Source organism: Girardinichthys multiradiatus, chromosome 21 (genome assembly GCF_021462225.1).
Source record: "Girardinichthys multiradiatus isolate DD_20200921_A chromosome 21, DD_fGirMul_XY1, whole genome shotgun sequence".
Lineage (NCBI taxonomy): Eukaryota > Metazoa > Chordata > Actinopteri > Cyprinodontiformes > Goodeidae > Girardinichthys > Girardinichthys multiradiatus.
In genome coordinates this window covers 27021452-27041074 of record NC_061813.1, presented here as the reverse complement: position 1 = coordinate 27041074, position 19623 = coordinate 27021452, and the positions used below count along the sequence as shown (strand labels likewise).

Sequence of the window (19623 nt, the reverse complement as noted above, 5' to 3'; positions counted from 1 at the left end):
CCACTGCACACCAAGGACCGGGCACCCTACCAGCCCCACACCTAAACCCCGAAGGTGCCCCAGGACGCCGGCCACCCACACTGCCGCACGGTACACACGGCCACATCAAGCAGGCCTGCCACCCTCTCCACCAAAGCGAAGGCACATCCCAACACTGCACACTGCCCAGCCAAGACCCCCTTGCCGGAGCCCGGAATTTTACTTCAGCGATGCTGAATCACCATGAATATCCATGGGGATATAAATGTGGGCAAGTGATATCGAATTAAAATTTTATCACGATAGTTTGTGGTACTATTGTGATAACGACAAAAGTGATGATAAAAAACTATTTTCAATTATTTTTTGTTAACTGTGTGGCTGACTGCATGGCACAGCAATCACAAACACAGATACTGCTCTTAAGATATATCATTGTTATTAACTTGCTGTTTCAGGACATCAATTACATAAAGATGAGCGCAGTAACTACATTTCATCATTTATTGATTTCATGCAGCAAACATTGGAGAAGATAGTAAAAGTAACGACTAACAATTCAGCCCGTTTTGGGAGTTTTCAAACATCATTAATTGATATTTATTATTGTCACAATAATTCAAAATTCTTATAAGAATTTTTTGTGATACATGATAAACAATACGATAACTGGCCACCCCTATATCTATCTTTTTATTTCTAGAAAACACCTACGAGTTCTGGGTCCAAATCTGGTATCTGGACCTGACCATAAAAAAAAAAAAAAAACCCAGTTCAAATCAGGAAAAAGAAATTATCCCACAGCATGATGATGCCACCACCATGTTTCACTGAGTGTTTGGTGTTCTTTCGGTAATGTTGTATTTTCATATTAGAAAATAACACAAACTTCTGGTAGATTCTAGTCCTTAATCCAGTCATCCAGATACAGAGAACAGAAGATTGTTCTCACATGTAGAACACAACCAGCACTTGCCAGAAATCTAAAGAAATCTGAAGGATGCAAATTAGCAGATCCTGCTAGGACAGCTGAACTTTTCAGATTCATTAGATTTACTTTCATTGATGGTATTTGGAACCCAATATGACTAAATGCTGAACTTGAGACAAAAAAACAAGTTTGCCTGTGTTTTTACTTGAATTGTGTAGGGCAGCTGTTATATAAATGTGGAAAAAAGTATTCAAATTATTTATATAGTTTTCATTCTTTACATCAGACAAATCTAACATTTTAACTTGGGAGTGTAAACCTTTTTTATCCAGTTTCTTCATGTAATGACTTGTAAATATGTACTGGAAAATAAATCATCCAACATTTTAGAAAGATTAGATTGAATCTAATAAATACTTTATTGAGACAGGTTTCAGTAATGTTGCAGCAGAATGATACATTGCTGAAAAGTTGAACATTCGTAAACAGATTGAAGAGCAACTAATTTTTCATTTGGGTTAATAGACCATTTTGTGAGAATCTGATGTCATTCCATGTGTTATTTTGTGGGCTTGCAACCAGCTTCATGCATTACATGTCTTTAATCTTGATTTTATTCTATAGTTTTTTTTTATACACAAGACTTTTGGATGAGAATGTTAAAAAAAAAAAAAAGTATGAACACAGGAAAAAAAAAAAAAAAAAATGGCCTGGAGAAAAGAGCTCAGATCGTTGTCTACAGCTTTCTCATTTGAGCCATCAAGTCTTCCAAGCTCACTTCAGTCTCCTCCACTGTCTCTCCTTTGGCTGTTTCCTGGTACAAACACAACAGGACATCATTGTCAGGATTAATTAAAGGTAAATGGAAAAACATAAAGCAACTCCGCTTATTCTACATCATTAAGGGCAAGTTGGGGTAACTAACCTCAACAGGAATGGTGTAGGCCACAGTGATGCCCTCTGGTAGGTCAGGCACAACCCCTGATGCAGCCTGCAACTCTGCATCAGTCACCTCAGACACCAGTTCAATACCTGCACAATCCAGACGGGTGTGTTTATACTCAGTAGCTCAGGAAGACCAAGTAAGGCAACTGTATGTCAGAAATAGAGCTTCTGCTGACCCCATTCATTGTCTTCATGTACGATTGCTTCTTCCTCCTCCTCCTGCACAGCTTCCACCTTGGGCCGCTCTGCTTCTTTTTTCTGTACACAAAATACCGCACACATAGAAACTGTAAGCTTTCGTCGACTGGCGTAGCAACTAGAAGAAGAATTCACATCTGAACGTCTCCACATTTTGTTAGGTTACAATCACGACCTTTTAAAGTAGTTTTTTTGGGATTTTATATGATAGATCAACACTAAATAGTGGAGAAGTGTGAAGAAGACAAATAATTAATGACTTTCAAAGACAACCATCAGCACACCATGATGCTGCCACCATGCTTCACTGTGAGGATGGTGTGTTCAGGGTGACATGCGGCATTTCCTCCACTGGTAACATTTTGTATGGAAGCCAGAAAGTTCAGCTTTGGTCTCCAACAAGGGGATGGTTTTGTTTACCAATGAGTTTCTGAAGGCAAGTGGTTGACACTGGCTTTCATTTAGGGGTATCAAAAAGGGCGTAGAATACAAATGGAGAGTACACATTTTAGATTGTGAGTAGATTAAAAAAAATGACAAATGTTAATTGGGCATCATTAACCTTCTTCATGTACTACTCCGTGTTGGTCTATTACACAAAAATCCCCCTAAAATACATTATAAGAAAAATACAACCTTATACTCCTCCTGCTGCCTCCTGCAGTGGCGGTCATTACACTGTGGGTTGGCCTTCATGGTCATAGTAGGGAAGAAGTCCTGCATGGCGTTGTATCCCAGATAATAGCTGACCGTGCCAAATTTTAGTAGATATCTGAAGAACAAAACACCAATTTCAAAAAGTTTCTCCTTCAATTCCAAGTTTTTTGAATTTGAAAAACCTACTATTTTTAGGTTTCATGCCAGCCAGAGAAGTTGACCACATACTTGAGGACATTTTGCACCAGCAGGCCTGCAACCACACCCATTGTTGTTGGCAAGCTGGCGGCACACACACCCTCCCGCTTTAGGGTTTTCTCATCAATGTTAGCAGCTACCACCAGTGGAGGGGCGCACTAAACATATAAAATACAGTTTCCATTTAATGTGTGTAAAAAGAACAAAATTAATGACGAACAAAAGCTTTTGTGCGTATGTCTACGTACAGCAAAGCAGGCCGTCTCCCCCGGAATGATGAGCTGGATGTGTCCTGAGACGGCGTTTTCACTCACACCAGACTCCATCCAGATCTGACCCAGTTCGTTACAGGCCTGAAATAGAAACACTAAAATGTTACGACCTGAACAGATCATCCTGGTGGCCCTCTTTCTTCTCATAGTGAGGTGCCTACTGTATTGATGGCCATCCTGGCCTCAAAGTTGTCCACGCAGCTCAGAACTAAATCCACTGGTTCTCCTTCTTCCAGCCCTCCATGACTAAACAAAAAAAACAAAAACAAAAACAGGAACATATTTACAAATAGCTCCTCATAGGTGCAAATATGTAAAGTAGGAATGCCAACCTGATGCGATCCATGAAATGTGTGAAGTTGTCCAAGGTCGTGATGTTGTAGTTATGAGTCTCAAATGCCACATCTGGATTGATGTTTCTGCGGGAAAAACGACTAATAATAAGAGAAACAAAATGGCTGTGGATACGGGGAGGGGGGTGTAGTGTCCCTAGGTGTTACCTGAGTGTATGTTCTGCTGCCTCCACCTTACTGAGGCCTGCCTGGTGAGGCTGGAAGAACAGTCTGTTCATGTTGGCCAGCTCTACTTTATCATAGTCAAACAGCAGCAGCTGTAAGGCCAACAGGGGAGACCTGGTGAGGTTGTGTGTAGGAACGCACTGAACGTATGGTAGAAAAATGTTCATGTAGGCTTCTATTACCTTACCGATGCCACATCTGGTGAGCATTTCAGCGGTCACGCTGCCGACGCCTCCAACACCAACTACAGCTACCGAAAATGTCCGGATTTTCTGTCAACAGAATCCCAAATAGTCATTCATCCAAAAACGTGATTTTCAAGGCTTACACAGAACTAAACTGTAAAATCCATTCATTCCCATTTTGAAATTTCAAATATCTATATTTTGTTTGCTTGTTTTACAAATGTGGTTACATGCTAAGCAGAAAATTAATCTGTAATACTGTTATTTAAAATATAAATAAAACAACAGGACCCTGTAAAACCAGTAATTTTGACTAAAAATTCAAGTTCGGGGCGTGGCAATCCAAAGCTAAAGGACATAAATTTGATCAGTGTAAGAAGCACTTTATTGTTTAGAAATTTAGAAATTCAGATTAATTATCTTGTAGACAGCAGAATAATGAAGAAATCCTGCAAACACAAACATGTTTCTATGCCCCCCCCCATTCGTTTTCTGACCTGAAAAAGGATAAAAGCAAATTTACTTACATTTCAAGACTGTGACTAAAAGTCAGTGTAAGTCTGGACTCTTGCAAATAAAACAAAACAGAATAAGCAGAGGCTCGATTCAGAGCCTTGAACTATTCAGACCCCTTTGGATTTTTCCCCACTTTGTCACATTACAGCCAAAAACATCTGTGTATTCAAACCCCGCAAATAAAATTCAGTGGCCTTTAGAAGTAATCCAAATAGTAAACAGGCCGCAGTTGTGTGTAATCTCAGTGTAAATATAGCCTTTCTGTGAAGGCCTCAGGGGTTTGTTAGAGAACATTAGTGAACAAACAGAATCATAAAGACCAAGGAGTACACCAGACATCATCCCCACAGTGAAACATGGTGGGGGCAGCATCATGCTGTGGGGATGTTTTTCTTCACCAGGGACTAGGGGGTATAAATGCTTTAGGAAGGGTCTGTCTGTTTTACAATGATACATATTGATAAATTATTGACCCATGAGTTAGACCATCTGGCAGTATGTAAAATCCAGTCTAGTTCATTTTAGCACATTATACAAACATGCATGTTGAAACAGAGTTGTATTAGTAACATGTGAACAACATCAAATCTGCCCCCCGTGTTTTCTTCATGTTTATCTTGAGCTAATGTTACGTGAATAGAGAACAGCAGCAGCCAAATATAATTAATGTCCTACCTCATAATCATCCACGATGCCCATTCTTTTTAAAGCCATGAGGCGGCTGAAACAGAAACACAGCGGAGGTTAGGTTGTGGTCTATGAATTACTGCACATCCATTCAAAGAGGCGGCGAGTCACAAGGCTGATGGCTGCGAGCTATTTTCCAAAATACAAATTAAAGAAAATGATATTTAAAAGTCACCTGTACGGGTTGGAATCCACAACCTCGGCGCTCATTTGATCAATTTTGGGTCTGTTGTGAGCATCCTCCGCGGCGCACTGCCTCTGCTTACACTTTATCAGTTCGTTTTCCAGCTCCCTCACCCTCAGCTTCAGCTCCTCCACCGTCGCCATTGACTCCAACGAATCCCGCTCAAGCAATACAGTGAACTTACGGAGCCAAAACGGAGATCAAACTCGGCGCAGAGAGAGAAGTACACGTCTTCTTTTCTTGAATCAGCTGTCAGGATGTGTGCGCCCTGGAACAGGGTCCGTGTAGAAAGCGAGTACGCGGACCTTCAAGTGTCGGGTAATTTGGACCAATTACTGTAAGTATTATTTAAATGTTGTTTACACAAGTCCGTTTATTGGTTACATTAATATCAGCTATTTTTGTGAAACGTGTGATTAATGATTTTTTTTTTTTTTACAGGTTACCAACGGGAAAGTTAATAATACTGAAGTTGGCATCTGATTCGTAGCTTCCGCGTGTGCATTTGTTTAAAGGGCTGTTTCACAGATTTTAAAGAGAACATTTGATAACTGTAATTACTACATGACTTTTTAAATAACAAAGACAATTATATATAGTTTATGTTTCTAAAACACTGCGGCATGTCAAATCATGATTCAAAATACAAAAAAAGCGATGATCGTTATGTGAATTAATTTTTTATTTTGTATTTTTTTTTTTTTTTTTGCATTTCGATCTTTGAATACTTATATTGGTAAACCTGAACTGGGTTGTTCTACAAAACAGAAATATACGTTTTAATTATTTAAGGCGCTTTCTGAGAGTTCCTGCTTTAAAATCCCATTCAGACTGGTCAAAGCTTGGGTAGAATTTTCTGCATTATAAATATGCAAGAAATATATAATAATAAAAATAATAATCTTAATAAAAAATAAACTAAATTTTAAGGCAGGTGTAACTTGGACTGGAGTTTTTATTTAGTCTGTTAATTAATTATTATTATTGTTATTATTATTAATATTATTACATTTAGATTGCTTTACATGGGATCCTGGCTTAAAATTCTCAAAACTGGTGAAACCTGGACCTGAACTTTCTGCAATACATGAATATTGCTAAAATGTTAAAAATATAATTTTTAAAAACCTCAATTTATGAAAACACAACAGGAGAAAATGTTATTGCTATTTTTGCATCATTTTAGATAGGGTCCAACTTGAAAATTGCAATATGTTTTCAAACAAAACGTGGAGAGAATTATTGTGCACTACTTGGAGATCATTTAACATACTTTGTCAATTAAAACCCCTTCTAAAGTGATCTAAAACTACACTTAATTCCCCCCCCCCCCCTCCTTTTTTTTTTTTTTTTTTTTTTTGTAAATGAAGGATTTACAAATCCCAAACTGTGGTAAACAATCTGTTAGCCCTGTAGATTAATTCAGTCTAGGTTTAGATCTTGAACAAGAGCTAATTAAAGGGCCAGAAGTCATAGGAATTGTGAAATAGCCCTTTATTGAAGGGCTCAACGTAGCTCTGAATAAGAAGCCAACTTCAGCGCTGGGAAAAGTTTGCACAGCTCGGCTCCGCAGTGAAAGGTAATGATTAACCTAGAAGAACTGATTAAGATTTACCTTCATAACTGCGACATGGAAGAGCAAACAACACCTGTACGAGTGCAGCACAAGTTTAATGTGGGCAACCTTCACAGATACCTGTGGGTGAAGTCACTGGTGTCGAATGACGACACTCTGACTGTTAGACAGTACAGGTAAATTAACTCGTCGCATCAACCTGGTTTTAGTATTTGTCCCAATCACTTCTGGTAACAATGCTAACGATATCCTGCTGTTATCTTTGCAGTGCTGGTCAGTCTAACCCGACCTTCCTGATCCAGACATCTTCAATCAGTTATGTTCTCAGGAAGAAGCCCCCCGGTGAGCTGTTGCCAGGGGCTCACAAGGTGAGCTTTCACACATACAACAATGCTTCAAGATTTTAAACACAAGTACAACGTTGCAGAGAAATTGACCAACTCTGCTGGATGTGGTTCTGCCCCTTTTCCAGCAGGGGGCAGCAATGCAAGCCTATTTCAGTCATAGAGTATTGAAACAATGATGAGAATCAATTATTTTTATTCAGTTTTTTTATGTTTTACGTATACAGTTGCTTGTTTTTAAGTGAAATAATTTACTTTTGTGCATAACTCTAAACACTTTATACTAAAAATTGTTTCTTCTAGAAGAAATATGTCTATTTTCTCAGTAACAGTTCTTGCACAGGACCTTGCATAATGACAGTCATTTATTTCTATCTTGGGATGTTTTTTCCAATCAATGAAGAGATATGTTGGCTGATATTTAGCCAACATATCTCTTAACAGCCATCAGGTCATTGGCAAAGATTGTCACATCAATTAGTGGTTGTGGCAAATCTTCATCTGGTGTGTCAACCCCCAAGACACTCCTATATTGTGTGAACAGTCCAAATGTGGACTGAGAGACTAGTCCTGCATGGAACGCTCAAAGTTCATGCGTTCAGTGGTGCTCACCTGTGCTCTGACAACGTCCAGGTGGATAGAGAATACCGGGTCCAGATGGCTCTTTTCTCTGCTGGTTTTCCCGTCCCTCAGCCTCTTTTGTACTGTACAGATGTTGAAGTAATAGGAACAGAGTTCTACTTGATGGAACATGTGAAGGTAAGAGTGTTATAATATGCAGTGTACAACAACATATACATTTATTTTATCTGTTCTGTACAGTCCTATTCAAAAGTATTCATAAGCGTTACTCTTATTCAACATTTTGTTATGTTTCATTGTATTTTAGTGGAGTTTTATTTGTTAGATCAGTATGAAGTAATGCACTGGATTTGTGCTCAGTCCTCTTTCGTCCAATACCCCTAAATAAAATCCAGCTGTGTAATTTACTCTGCGTATAAATGGAACTCTTTTTGTGAAGGTCTCTGAAGTTAGCTAGAGAACATTAGGGAACAAAACACCATCATGTATACCACAGAACATGGCAGACAGGCCAGGGATAAAGCTGTGGAGAAGTTTAAAGCAGGGTAAGGTTGTATGACAGAATCCCACTGTGAACATCTTATGGAGCACCTTTCATCACATCTGAAAACAACAAGAGAACCTAACATTAATCTAAGAAGCAGCCAAGAAGCCTGTGGTAACGCAGAAGGAGCTGCAGAAATCCACAACTGCATGCTAGAAATATGACCTTTATGGAGGAGTGGCAAGAAGAAAGCCATTGTTTGCAAAAAGCCATAAGAAGTCATGTTTGCAGCAACCTAAGAAGAGGACACAGCAAACATGTGAAAGAGGGTGATCTGGTTGGGTTAGGTTGGAAAAATAACTTTTTGGGCTAAAATGCAAAAACGCTGTGTGGTTGGAAACTTGCCACTTCGTATCCCCTTGAACACACATTCACCAAGGTAAAACAAGGTGGTGGCAATATAATGCTGTGGGGATACTTTTTCAGCTTTTTTACTTTACTATTAAGCACTACTTTGCGTTGGTTTAACAGGTAGAATCCCACTAAAATACATCAAAGTGTTTAGTTGAGATGTAACCAGATGTGAATAGATTTGAGGGGTATGAATACTTTTGCAAGACATCTTATGTACTACACAGCAACATGCTCATTTCTTTTTTTCTTTATATCTGTGGTTTTTGCATGTTTTATGTTGAGCAGGGCCGCATCTTCAGGGATTTTCAGCTCCCTGGAATGAGTCCAGCTGAAAGAACTGCTGTGTATGCTGCTGCAGTGGAAATTCTAGCAAAGCTGCATTCACTGGATTTATCATCACTAAAGCTTGAAGGGTTTGGAAGAGGGCCGGGATACTGCAAGAGACAAGTTAGAACAATATTTTGCACTCACTACGCTTTATTAAATCTGTATGCATGTAATTAGATTTAGTAAAAACAAAACATGTGGCTTCATCTCCACAGGTGTCCACCTGGACGAAGCAGTACACCGCATCAGCCCATAGAGACATTCCGGCTATGAATAAGCTCTCTGATTGGTTGATGAGCAACTTACCAGATAAAGATGATGAGGTCACGCTCGTCCACGGAGATTACCGGATTGATAACTTGATATTCCACCCAACTGAGGTAAGATTTCCAAGAGTTATTCTGACCACAGGGCGGCATTTTTCAGCAATTGCTTCACGGACTATACTTTATTTAATAAGGCCCGTGTGATCGCATTGTTGGACTGGGAGCTCTCCACCACTGGGAACCCTCTAGCAGACCTGGCCTACTTCCTCATGCCTCTCTACTGGCCCGCGGATCTCAACATTACAAGCTCCATAGGCAGCCTAAAAGGAATACAAGGTAATGCCAACGTCAAATTAAAAGGCTTGTCATATTGAGTAAAACATTGGTTAACAATTTTCCATGTTATGTTGGTTCTTCTCTGTGCAGGCATTCCAGCAGCTGGTGACCTGATCTCCATTTACTGCCATTGTCGGGGGATCCATTCTGCTTCTTTTCCGCAGCTGAATTTCTACTTGGCTCTGTCTCTCTTTAAAATGGCTTCAATTGCTCAGGTTTTTTCACCACATCCAGCTTTGCAAACACATTAGTCCCTGTGATGGGAGAAACATGTATTGGTATAAATTATGTCTACTACTGAATTAAAGAAAAAGGATACATGGCTTTCTAAATTTTTAAAAATCTAAAACGTGTTATATGCATTTGTATTCAGCTCCTCTGAGTCGATACTTTTTAGGACCACTTTTCACTGCCATTAAAGCTGCAACATACCCAAGTCTTTTGGGGTTTCTTTGTAGAGGCATACAGTGTTTCCAATTCTGCTTTGCAAAATAGCTTAAACTCATTAAAATTGGAAGAAGAGCATCTGGGTACATAAATTTTCAAATCTTGCTACAGATTCTCCAATGGTATAGGGCTGGGCTTTGACTGGGACATTCTAACACATGCATCTAAAGCATTCCTTTGTAGCTCTGGCTGAATGGGTAAGGTTCTTCTCCTGCTGGAAGGGGTACCTCTGTCCCAGTCTCAAGTCCTTTGCAGCCTCTAACAGGTTTTCTGTCGCGATTGTTGTGTATTTAGCTCCTTCCAACTTCCATCAATTCTGATCAGCTTCTCTGTTCCCAATGAAGAAAGGTCTTCCCACAGCATGATGCTGCTGCTCCCATGTGGGGATGTTGTATTCAGCTAGGTTTAGGGTCATGTGCAGCTTTAATTTTTCTGTTCTATTTTGGTCTCATCTTAAAAAGACCTTCTTCTACCTATTTTTAATTTTTCTCAGATGGTTTGTTTCAAACATCAGTTCTCATGGCTTTATTTCAGCAGTAGCTTTCTTCTGGCCACATTTCCATAAAGACCAGATATGTGGTGTGCACAACTATTAGTTATCATATCAAGAGATTATTCCACCTAATCTGTGGATCTCTGCAGCTCCTCCAGAGTAACCATGGGCCTCTTGGCTACTTCTCTGATTTCTGCTATCATTGCCTCGTCGGTCGGTTTAAGTGGACGGTCGTATCATGTTAGGTTTGCAGCTGTGTCTTACTCTTTCCATTTTCAGATGATGGATTGAGCGGTGCTCCTAATGTTCTCTAACAAGCCTCTGAGGCCTTAAGCCAGATTCATATTGGGATTAAATTTCACACAGGCAAACTATATAAAATGGTAACCTTTGAGTGCAGTTGCATGTGCTGGGTTTTATTTCGAGGTGTCAGATAAAGGAACGGGGCTGAATGCAAATGCACGGCAAGTTTTTTAGATTTCTGTTGGTAAAAATGTGCCTACCATGTATCATTTTCCTTCCTTTTCACAATTATGCATCCCATTGTATTGGTTTATTATAAGGCTGCACAATATTGCTGAACACTAATGACAGAATTGATTACTTACAACCTACATTTTCTTTTTCTTTCTTTACCATTAAACAATGTCCCACCACCCTAAATAAGCCTGAGCAGCTCAGCCACTAGATACCACCCAATGACCAAATGCATTATCTTTATGCATCGCCTGTATTTATACCACATATTGCATCCAGGCGGTCCTCGTGTTGCACATACTGATATTGCAAAGACAATTGTGAATTTATATATTGTGCAGCTCTGGTTTATCATATATAATTTCTTTTTTCACTGTAGGGTATCTATGCTCGTTACCTGCTGGGTAATGCCAGCGCCCCTAATGCAGATCAGTTTGGCCAGAATGTCGAGCCTTTGGCTAAAATTGCCCTCCAACTTGCCAACAGGTTAGTTACACACATGAAATGAATGGAATCCTCTGATTTAAAAAAAAACTTCCAATTTAATGTGATCAAGTCAATATAAAAACAACCCCCACATGGCTGGCATTAAAAGACTTGTTACCAGGACTTATTGTTATTGCAGGCAAGAGTACTGATTGAGTCCACCTGCTGACTGAACTTTAGTGAGCAAGGGCTGGAATTTGGCACCCAGCTGTTGCATCTTAACATATCCTGCCAACGTTTCACGCGTTTCCGATGTGTTTCCTGCCAGTCCTCTAGCAGGCCTGACAAAAGACAGGCTGTTCCTGCAGACTGCCAAAGGCCAGGCTGTGGTCCAGCAGGTTAAAGACTTCATGCAAGAATACGTGCTTCCTGCTCAGCAGGTCAGTGCCAAGAGCGGTCAGGGAGACAGAGGAGATTTTGTTTGCTCAGTATGATGGTTCATTTTGATGTGAGAGGATTTGACAGACTAGTTCATACACATAACGAGGATTAATTAATTACATGGAGAAAATAATGAGTCTGTTAATAGTTTTGATCTCTTTTGCATGCAGAATCCTCGCTGTTAGCTCAATATTGCTGATGTTTTACTGATTTGCCTTTTTTTTTTTACTGTGAAAGAGCTGGGAACATCAAAACAAACCAACAAAATGCAGTTTAATGCAGTGGTGTTTTACTTTTTTTATTGGATGACAATTCTTTTCACTAATGAGAGAAATTCAGGATGGAATCACTTTCTTTTCATACTAATGTATTTGTTGGTTATTTCCTCAGGAAGTTGCAGAGTACTACGCTAAACACGCTCAGTCTCCTCTGAGGTGGCACACCCCCAAAATAATAGAGGATCTAAAGGTAGGCTGGAAGAATATACAGTCTCTGTTCAACATCAGTCATCACTGATTCATCAGACAACAGTATTCATTTCAGTTACAATAAAGAGTTATTTTTCTCTCCTTGAACTCAGCCTATTGTTGCTCTGTGAGTGCAGGTGAAAGCCAAGCAGGCCGGGCTGTGGAACCTGTTTCTTCCTGCAGTCAGTGGACTCACTCAGTTGGATTATGCCTACATCGCCGAACAAACTGGCCGCTGCCTCTTTGCTCCTGATGTCTTTAACTGCCAGGCTCCAGGTAAAAAAAAAAAAAGAAGCTAAACAACGTCATATTTCGAGTTGACTTGGAGGCCTTGGGCTGATAAATGCCAGTTATTCATTGAAGTTACACAACTATATTTTCTTCTCTCATGATCTGTTGAAGGTCTTTTTGTGTTCAAAGGAAATTTTTTGCAAAAGTCTGTGTTTCTGAACATAACTCATCCCTTTAACTGTAAAGTGCGAGGTTCGTTTGTGTTCAGCCTCCCTGAATAGTTGTAGAACTGCTTTTTGCTGCAGCTAGAGCTGCCAGTCTTTTTGCATCGTTAGCCTCATAGCAAAATTGCCTAACTCATATTTTTGGCAAATATGACCTAGACAGTTATGCTACGAGGCTATAGATACAGGTCCTTCTCAAAATATTAGCATATTGTGATAAAGTTCATTATTTTCCATAATGTCATGATGAAAATTTAACATTCATATATTTTAGATTAATTGCACACTAACTGAAATATTTCAGGTCTTTTATTATCTTAATACGGATGATTTTGGCATACAGCTCATGAAAACCCAAAATTCCTATCTCACAAAATTAGCATATTTCATCCAACCAATAAAAGAAAAGTGTTTTTAATACAAAAAATGTCAACCTTCAAATAATCATGTACAGTTATGCACTCAATACTTGGTTGGGAATCCTTTTGCAGAAATGACTGCTTCAATGCGGCGTGGCATGGAGGCAATCAGCCTGTGGCACTGCTGAGGTCTTATGGAGGCCCAGGATGCTTCGATAGCGGCCTTTAGCTCATCCAGAGTGTTGGGTCTTGAGTCTCTCAACGTTCTCTTCACAATATCCCACAGATTCTCTATGGGGTTCAGGTCAGGAGAGTTGGCAGGCCAATTGAGCACAGTGATACCATGGTCAGTAAACCATTTACCAGTGGTTTTGGCACTGTGAGCAGGTGCCAGGTCGTGCTGAAAAATGAAATCTTCATCTCCATAAAGCTTTTCAGCAGATGGAAGCATGAAGTGCTCCAAAATCTCCTGATAGCTAGCTGCATTGACCCTGCCCTTGATAAAACACAGTGGACCAACACCAGCAGCTGACACGGCACCCCAGACCATCACTGACTGTGGGTACTTGACACTGGACTTCTGGCATTTTGGCATTTCCTTCTCCCCAGTCTTCCTCCAGACTCTGGCACCTTGATTTCCGAATGACATGCAGAATTTGCTTTCATCCGAAAAAAGTACTTTGGACCACTGAGCAACAGTCCAGTGCTGCTTCTCTGTAGCCCAGGTCAGGCGCTTCTGCCGCTGTTTCTGGTTCAAAAGTGGCTTGACCTGGGGAATGTGGCACCTGTAGCCCATTTCCTGCACACGCCTGTGCTCCGTGGCTCTGGATGTTTCTACTCCAGACTCAGTCCACTGCTTCCGCAGGTCCCCCAAGGTCTGGAATCGGCCCTTCTCCACAATCTTCCTCAGGGTCCAGTCACCTCTTCTCGTTGTGCAGCGTTTTCTGCCACACTTTTTCCTTCCCACAGACTTCCCACTGAGGTGCCTTGATACAGCACTCTGGGAACAGCCTATTCATTCAGAAATGTCTTTCTGTGTCTTACCCTCTTGCTTGAGGGTGTCAATAGTGGCCTTCTGGACAGCAGTCAGGTCGGCAGTCTTACCCATGATTGGGGTTTTGAGTGATGAACCAGGCTGGGAGTTTTAAAGGCCTCAGGAATCTTTTGCAGGTGTTTAGAGTTAACTCGTTGATTCAGATGATTAGGTTCATAGCTCGTTTAGAGACCCTTTTAATGAAATGCTAATTTTGTGAGATAGGAATTTTGGGTTTTCATGAGCTGTATACCAAAATCATCCATATTAAGACAATAAAAGACCTGAAATATTTCAGTTAGTGTGCAATGAATCTAAAATATATTAATGTTAAATTTTCATCATGACATTATGGAAAATAATTAACTTTATCACAATATGCTAATATTTTGAGAAGGACCTGTATGTCTCTATCTGCCTTGCATATCTAGAGGCTGTCAAATACGCCTGTTCTCTCTGCAAAATCGCTCAAGCTCTGTCAGATTGGACCGAGAGTGTCAGTGAGCATCACATTTTAAGTTTTGCAAAAGCCTATCAGTTGAATGTAGGTCTGTACATTGTTAAAAAAAAAAAGTGAAACATCTTTGCAGCTTTATGCTGCAACTACCATGTTTCAGTGATGTTCTGAGGTGGTTTTACATCACACACATTGTTTTGCAAGAAGGCAACCATTTTCAGATGATGGTAGGACAGAACTCCATAATTTGTTCTAAGACTGTTTTATTGTTTTAGAGCCCAACCCTGCTTTAAACTTCTCCAGAACTGTATCCCTGACCTGCTGTGCTCATTGGTCTTCATAACGCTGTGTGTTCACTAATGTTCTCTAACAAACCTCTGAAGCCTTCAATAGAATGCGTTGACATTTATGGATGCTAATAATAACAAAATGTAGAAAAGTTCAAGGAGTGTGAATACTTTTGCATGGTACAATGTGTTTTTTCCTGCCTCAGTTTAGAAAAAAACCTCTCTAATTAAAGCAGTCAAACCTCAAGAATTGGCATGTGGAAGAAATTTGCGCAGAAAATCTAAAGCAGCAAGTTTCCCAGTAATGCATGTAATGGTTTTTCTCCACAGACACAGGAAACATGGAGGTGCTCCATATGTTTGGCACCGGGGAGCAGAAGAAGAAATGGCTGGAGCCTCTTCTCAGTGGAGAAATCCGCTCCTGCTTCTGTATGACAGGTACTGTTATGATCAGTCGCCTACTGGCACCCCTGCTAAAGACATGTAAAAAAAAAAAAAGGCTTTTTATTGCAGTAGCTAAATCTTACACTGAAAACTCTGATGTTAAGAAATAATTATTATTATTTTTTTTTTACAAAATCAATACTTTATGATGGATGATAAAAAAAAGAAATGGGAAGGATGCTCCAAGTGCATTAAAAGCGAAGTACAATGACCAGCTGTGCGTTTTAAGGTGGGCTGCTTGGGCACCATTAATCATGCATTCCAACTTCCATAATCACAAGAGGACAGGATGTATTACAGACGAATTTTAATTTGATTGCTCATTCTTTTTGCAAATCTATTCCGAGTGACCGAGAAGACAAAACAGCGGATCTTTTCCTTTCAGTGTTTTTTTTTTTTTGTTGTTTTTCATTCTTTGAGGATCTGTTTCAAAAATACCAGCTGTTAGGACGCAGCTCGTGGCGTTAGCGGTAGAACGCACGGCCCATGTACAGAGGCCTTAGCAGAGTCCTCATCTTCTCTCTCTCTCCACCCCATTTCAAGACTGTCTACTTTAAAATAAAGGTCACTAATGCCAAAAGAAAAAAAACATCTGTTAAAGAGCAATGTCAAACAACATGGGATTAATCATCAACATTGAACCTCCTGCTCGCTCTGCGTCTGCTTTTGCAACTATAGTTTCCACTGTCTGAATATTTGGACTCAAGTCTCACTTATTTCTGCTCATCAAAGCTGAGAGGTTTAGCTTAGTGCTCCCTGTTTTACCTGCTAATCATGGCAGTCAACAAATATCATCCCATAAGAGGTAGCTTTTTATTTATTTATTTTTATTTTTCCCCTTTAAGCAAACCTGATCATGTCAGATTATCAAATGGTCAAATAGCAGAGCGTTTAATTGTAGGACTTCTAGGAATATTCCCAGAAGACCTGATCTACTTGTCTTCTGGACTAACGTCTGCACTGACCATGAATAAAACAGCTTTAAACAAAGAATGAGACCTCCAGATTCGTCCCATCTGTGTCCTTCTCCTTGTAACGGGTCTTTCCCCAAAAGTTAAATGGGTTAAGTCTCACATGTTTTTGACGATTTAAAATGTAACGTAGCAGAAAAGAATGAAGTTTTTGTGTGAGGGAGGAATTTGTGCAGTGAAGTGTGAAGACTTTCCTCTAAATGGAAACCACAGATGGTTTCTGAGCTTTATTTTTGTGTCTGTCTTCAGGAGGTTTTCCCCTCTAAGACTTCAAGATCGTAGTTCAGTTATCTTCTTTTAACTTCACCCATATTTTTATAGTTACATGCTCTCCCTTGCAAAAGTATTCACATCCTTTCAACTTTTTCTGCATTTTCTCCCTTCATAGCCATAAACCTACATTTATTTTAATGGGATCATATGTGGTGGATCATCAGAAAGTAGTCAATTATTGTGAAGTGGTAGATACCAGACTGCAAACTTAACCGAGTTTAGAAGGATTTGGGAAGGAAAGCATTAATTAGAGAAGCTTAAAGTAAGACTATAGGAGCTGTAGAGATCCACAGCTCAGGTGGAAGAAAGTTCTCTGGTCCAATGAGACCAAATCCAAACATTTTGGCCTACATGTAAATTAATGAGTCTGTCAGAAACATAATGGTGCACATCACTCTGAAATTGACATGATCCACAGTGAAACTTGATACTGACAGCGTCATGCTGTGAGGATATTTTTCTTTAGTAGGGACAGGGAATGCTGCTCAGAGTTGATGGAAAGATGGATGAAGTTAATGCAGTTCAATACTGAAAGAACACCAAAATCCAATTAATAAATCTGTGGCAAGATTTTATGTTCTCCTTATCCAAGGTAAAATCCCAATTAAATATATTAAAGTTTGCTTCAAAGGGGTATGAATACTTTTGTAAGGCACCGTACATTCTAAAGCAAGGCGGGAACACAGATATTCACAGCTGTACCCATAAATAGTTGGAAAGTACAATTTTCTGAACCACTCCTACAAAAATCCTTCAGCTTCTCTTTGAAATATTTGGTATGGATTACTGGGATGGTTGCGGTCGGAAGCGAGCCTGGTTAGACTCCTCTCCGCTGCTACCAACGTTGTAAAATACCCATTTCAGAACATTACCTGCCAACAGCAACAAACACGTCCATTATCGAGTGATTTCCCTCTGTTTTCCACCCCTGTGCTTCCCACTCCGCCTGGAAGTGGCTAGAGGTGATTACAGAGAGTGCAAACATCCCTACGGTTTTTCTCTATCACACATAGTTGTTTTTTGTTTTACTTGGGGGGGGGTTGCCGTTAATTCTTTCACTAGATGATATGGGAACAGGAATCTCATCGTTTGCTGGCTAAGTGTTTACATTTTGGATTTTGCATTTCGTTTTATTTACATTGATGACTAACTGCGGTTTAAGTTGGAATTTAAGCACAAAACAAAGACACGGGATTGATGGAAAACCTCTGGGCGCCTCATTGACTCATTTTCTTCAAAATTATTACCACCAGAGCCTGATGTTGCTTCCAGCGATGCGGCCAACATGGAGTGCAGTCTCCACAAGGACAAAAACACCTACATCATAAACGGCAAAAAGTGGTGGAGCAGTGGTGAGTACTTTAAAGCTGTCCTAATAAAAGGTTTCTTTCTTCTACAGCATGCAAAATGCACTCAGAAAGCTTAAAATGCAATAAAACTGATCAAGTAGATTTATTTGGAGCAACTCAGCCTGTTTAACGGCATTTTGTAAGTGGAATAAACTTGTAAAACAACGGGATGTTTTTAGAATAATAGACATGCAAATTTTACTGTCCAGCCGAAAGTTTGTCCCTCAAAGGGACAGCTTTAGATGTAAACAAGATGTTACGCCAGCAGGGCCCTGAAGAGATGCATATGAACCCAAACTATTTGCATATGGGCAATAAAAACGGGCAGATGACTCATGCAATATGTATTGTATAACGTAAACTCATTTTAATGAGCAGAGAAGTGTTGAATATGGTTTTTTTTGTGACAGATAAGGTTTCAGTTTGCCAGAAGATTGACACGGCATACGGTCATGGATTCCAGCTATAATGCATAATCTCTGTGTGTCAGTGAAAGTCAATGTTACCTCTGAAGTGAGTCCTTGTAAAGTTACAGACAAACGGACTGACTTGGCAGGCCCAAGCGCATAGTGAGGGTCTGCTGGGAATGTCTGGCAGAGCCCTCAGCCAGGGATGTATTCAATTCCCTCCTCCGGGAGAGCTTTGACCAGATTCTAGGGAATGTTGGAGACATAGAGTCTGAGTGGACCATGTTCTCCGCATCTATTGTTGATGCTGCTGCCCGTAGCTGCGGCCGTAAGGTCTGCGGTGCCTGTCGCGGCGGCAATCCCAGAACCCGGTGGTGGACACCGGCAGTATGGGATGCTGTCAAGCTGAAGGAGTCCTATCGGCTGACGGGTACCGTGAGGCCAATCGTGCTGCAGCCCGGGCGGTGGCAGAGGCAAAAACTCGGGCCTGGGAGGAGTTCGGTGAGGCCATGGAGAAGGACTCCCTGGTAAGGCCTAAGCCAGGGTATTGGAGAGGAGAGTCTGGCCGATAGTCGAACCTCGGCTTCAGGAGGAGCAGTGTGGTTTTCGTCCCAGCCGTAGAACACTGGACCAGCTCTATACCCTCTACAGGGTGCTCGAGGGTTCATGGGAGTTTGTCCAACCGGTTCACATGTGTTTTGTGGACCTGGAGAAGGCATTTGACTGTGTCCCCCGTGATGCCCTGTGGGGGGTGCTCCAGAAGTATGGAATCGGGGGCCCTTTATTAGGGGCCATCCGGTCCCTGTACGAGCGGAGCAGGAGTTTGGTCCGCATTGTCGGCACTAAGTCGGACCTGTTCCCGGTGCATGTTGGACTCCGGCAGGGCTGCCCCTTGTCACCGGTCCTGTTCATAACTTTTATGGACAGGATTTCTAGACGCAGCCAAGGGCCGGAGGGGGTCTGGTTTGGGGACCAGTGGATTTCGTCTCTTCTTTTTGCAGATGACGTGGTCCTGCTGGCCCCCTCTAGCCAAGACCTACAGCATGCGCTGGAGCCATGGATGTGGCTTCCTTTTTCCCTGGAGGTGACAAAGAGATCTGATTTTCTCAGCCACTTTTCAAAATGGGAAAGACAACAGAACATGCCTTTCCAATTCAATTCAATTCAAAGATACTTTATTGATCTCCGAGGGGAAATTAGAATTCCAGTACAACCCATCCAAACAGACATCATGACAC

The 19623-nt window shown here is 40.7% G+C and overlaps 2 protein-coding genes across 3 annotated transcripts in view; one reads left to right on the top strand and one right to left on the bottom strand.

The window, feature by feature from the left end:
* Positions 1-1305: 1305 nt before the first annotated feature.
* uba5 (ubiquitin-like modifier activating enzyme 5) lies at positions 1306-5565 on the bottom strand. 2 transcript variants are annotated; one of them, XM_047349554.1, is made up of 12 exons: positions 5262-5565; positions 5075-5120; positions 3881-3970; positions 3681-3790; positions 3513-3599; positions 3342-3426; positions 3157-3261; positions 2939-3066; positions 2690-2825; positions 2032-2113; positions 1836-1942; positions 1306-1724 (listed from the first exon to the last, which is right to left on the bottom strand). In XM_047349554.1, the coding sequence occupies exons 1-12, from the start codon at positions 5411-5413 to the stop codon at positions 1647-1649; spliced, it is 1206 nt and encodes a 401-aa protein (XP_047205510.1). In that variant the 5' UTR covers positions 5414-5565; the 3' UTR covers positions 1306-1646. The 2 variants fall into 2 exon arrangements, with proteins under 2 accessions (XP_047205510.1, XP_047205511.1); XM_047349555.1 differs by lacking the exon at positions 5262-5565 and having other exon boundaries at positions 3886-3970; positions 5075-5111.
* Positions 5566-6679: 1114 nt separating this feature from the next.
* Positions 6680-19623, top strand: part of acad11 (acyl-CoA dehydrogenase family, member 11) — a 35547-nt gene continuing 22603 nt past the window's right edge. The window contains exons 1-13 of the mRNA XM_047349553.1: positions 6680-7022; positions 7115-7214; positions 7824-7949; positions 8956-9117; positions 9213-9377; positions 9458-9599; positions 9690-9814; positions 11396-11502; positions 11771-11882; positions 12274-12351; positions 12488-12626; positions 15272-15379; positions 17883-17981. Coding sequence (XP_047205509.1) covers positions 6853-7022; positions 7115-7214; positions 7824-7949; positions 8956-9117; positions 9213-9377; positions 9458-9599; positions 9690-9814; positions 11396-11502; positions 11771-11882; positions 12274-12351; positions 12488-12626; positions 15272-15379; positions 17883-17981 — 1633 coding nt within the window. The 5' untranslated portion in view covers positions 6680-6852. The remainder of the gene's footprint in view (positions 7023-7114; positions 7215-7823; positions 7950-8955; positions 9118-9212; positions 9378-9457; positions 9600-9689; positions 9815-11395; positions 11503-11770; positions 11883-12273; positions 12352-12487; positions 12627-15271; positions 15380-17882; positions 17982-19623) is intronic.

Excerpts from the sequence above, each read along its gene's own strand:
- uba5 (XM_047349554.1), bottom strand. The coding sequence starts at position 5,413 with ATGGCGACGGTGGAGGAGCTGAAGCTGAGGGTGAGGGAGCTGGAAAAC. Across the intron at positions 3,067-3,156 it reads GGGAGACGGCCTGCTTTGCT|TGCGCCCCTCCACTGGTGGT; the intron begins GTACGTAGACAT and ends TTATATGTTTAG. Across the intron at positions 1,725-1,835 it reads CCTACACCATTCCTGTTGAG|GAAACAGCCAAAGGAGAGAC; the intron begins GTTAGTTACCCC and ends TGTTTGTACCAG.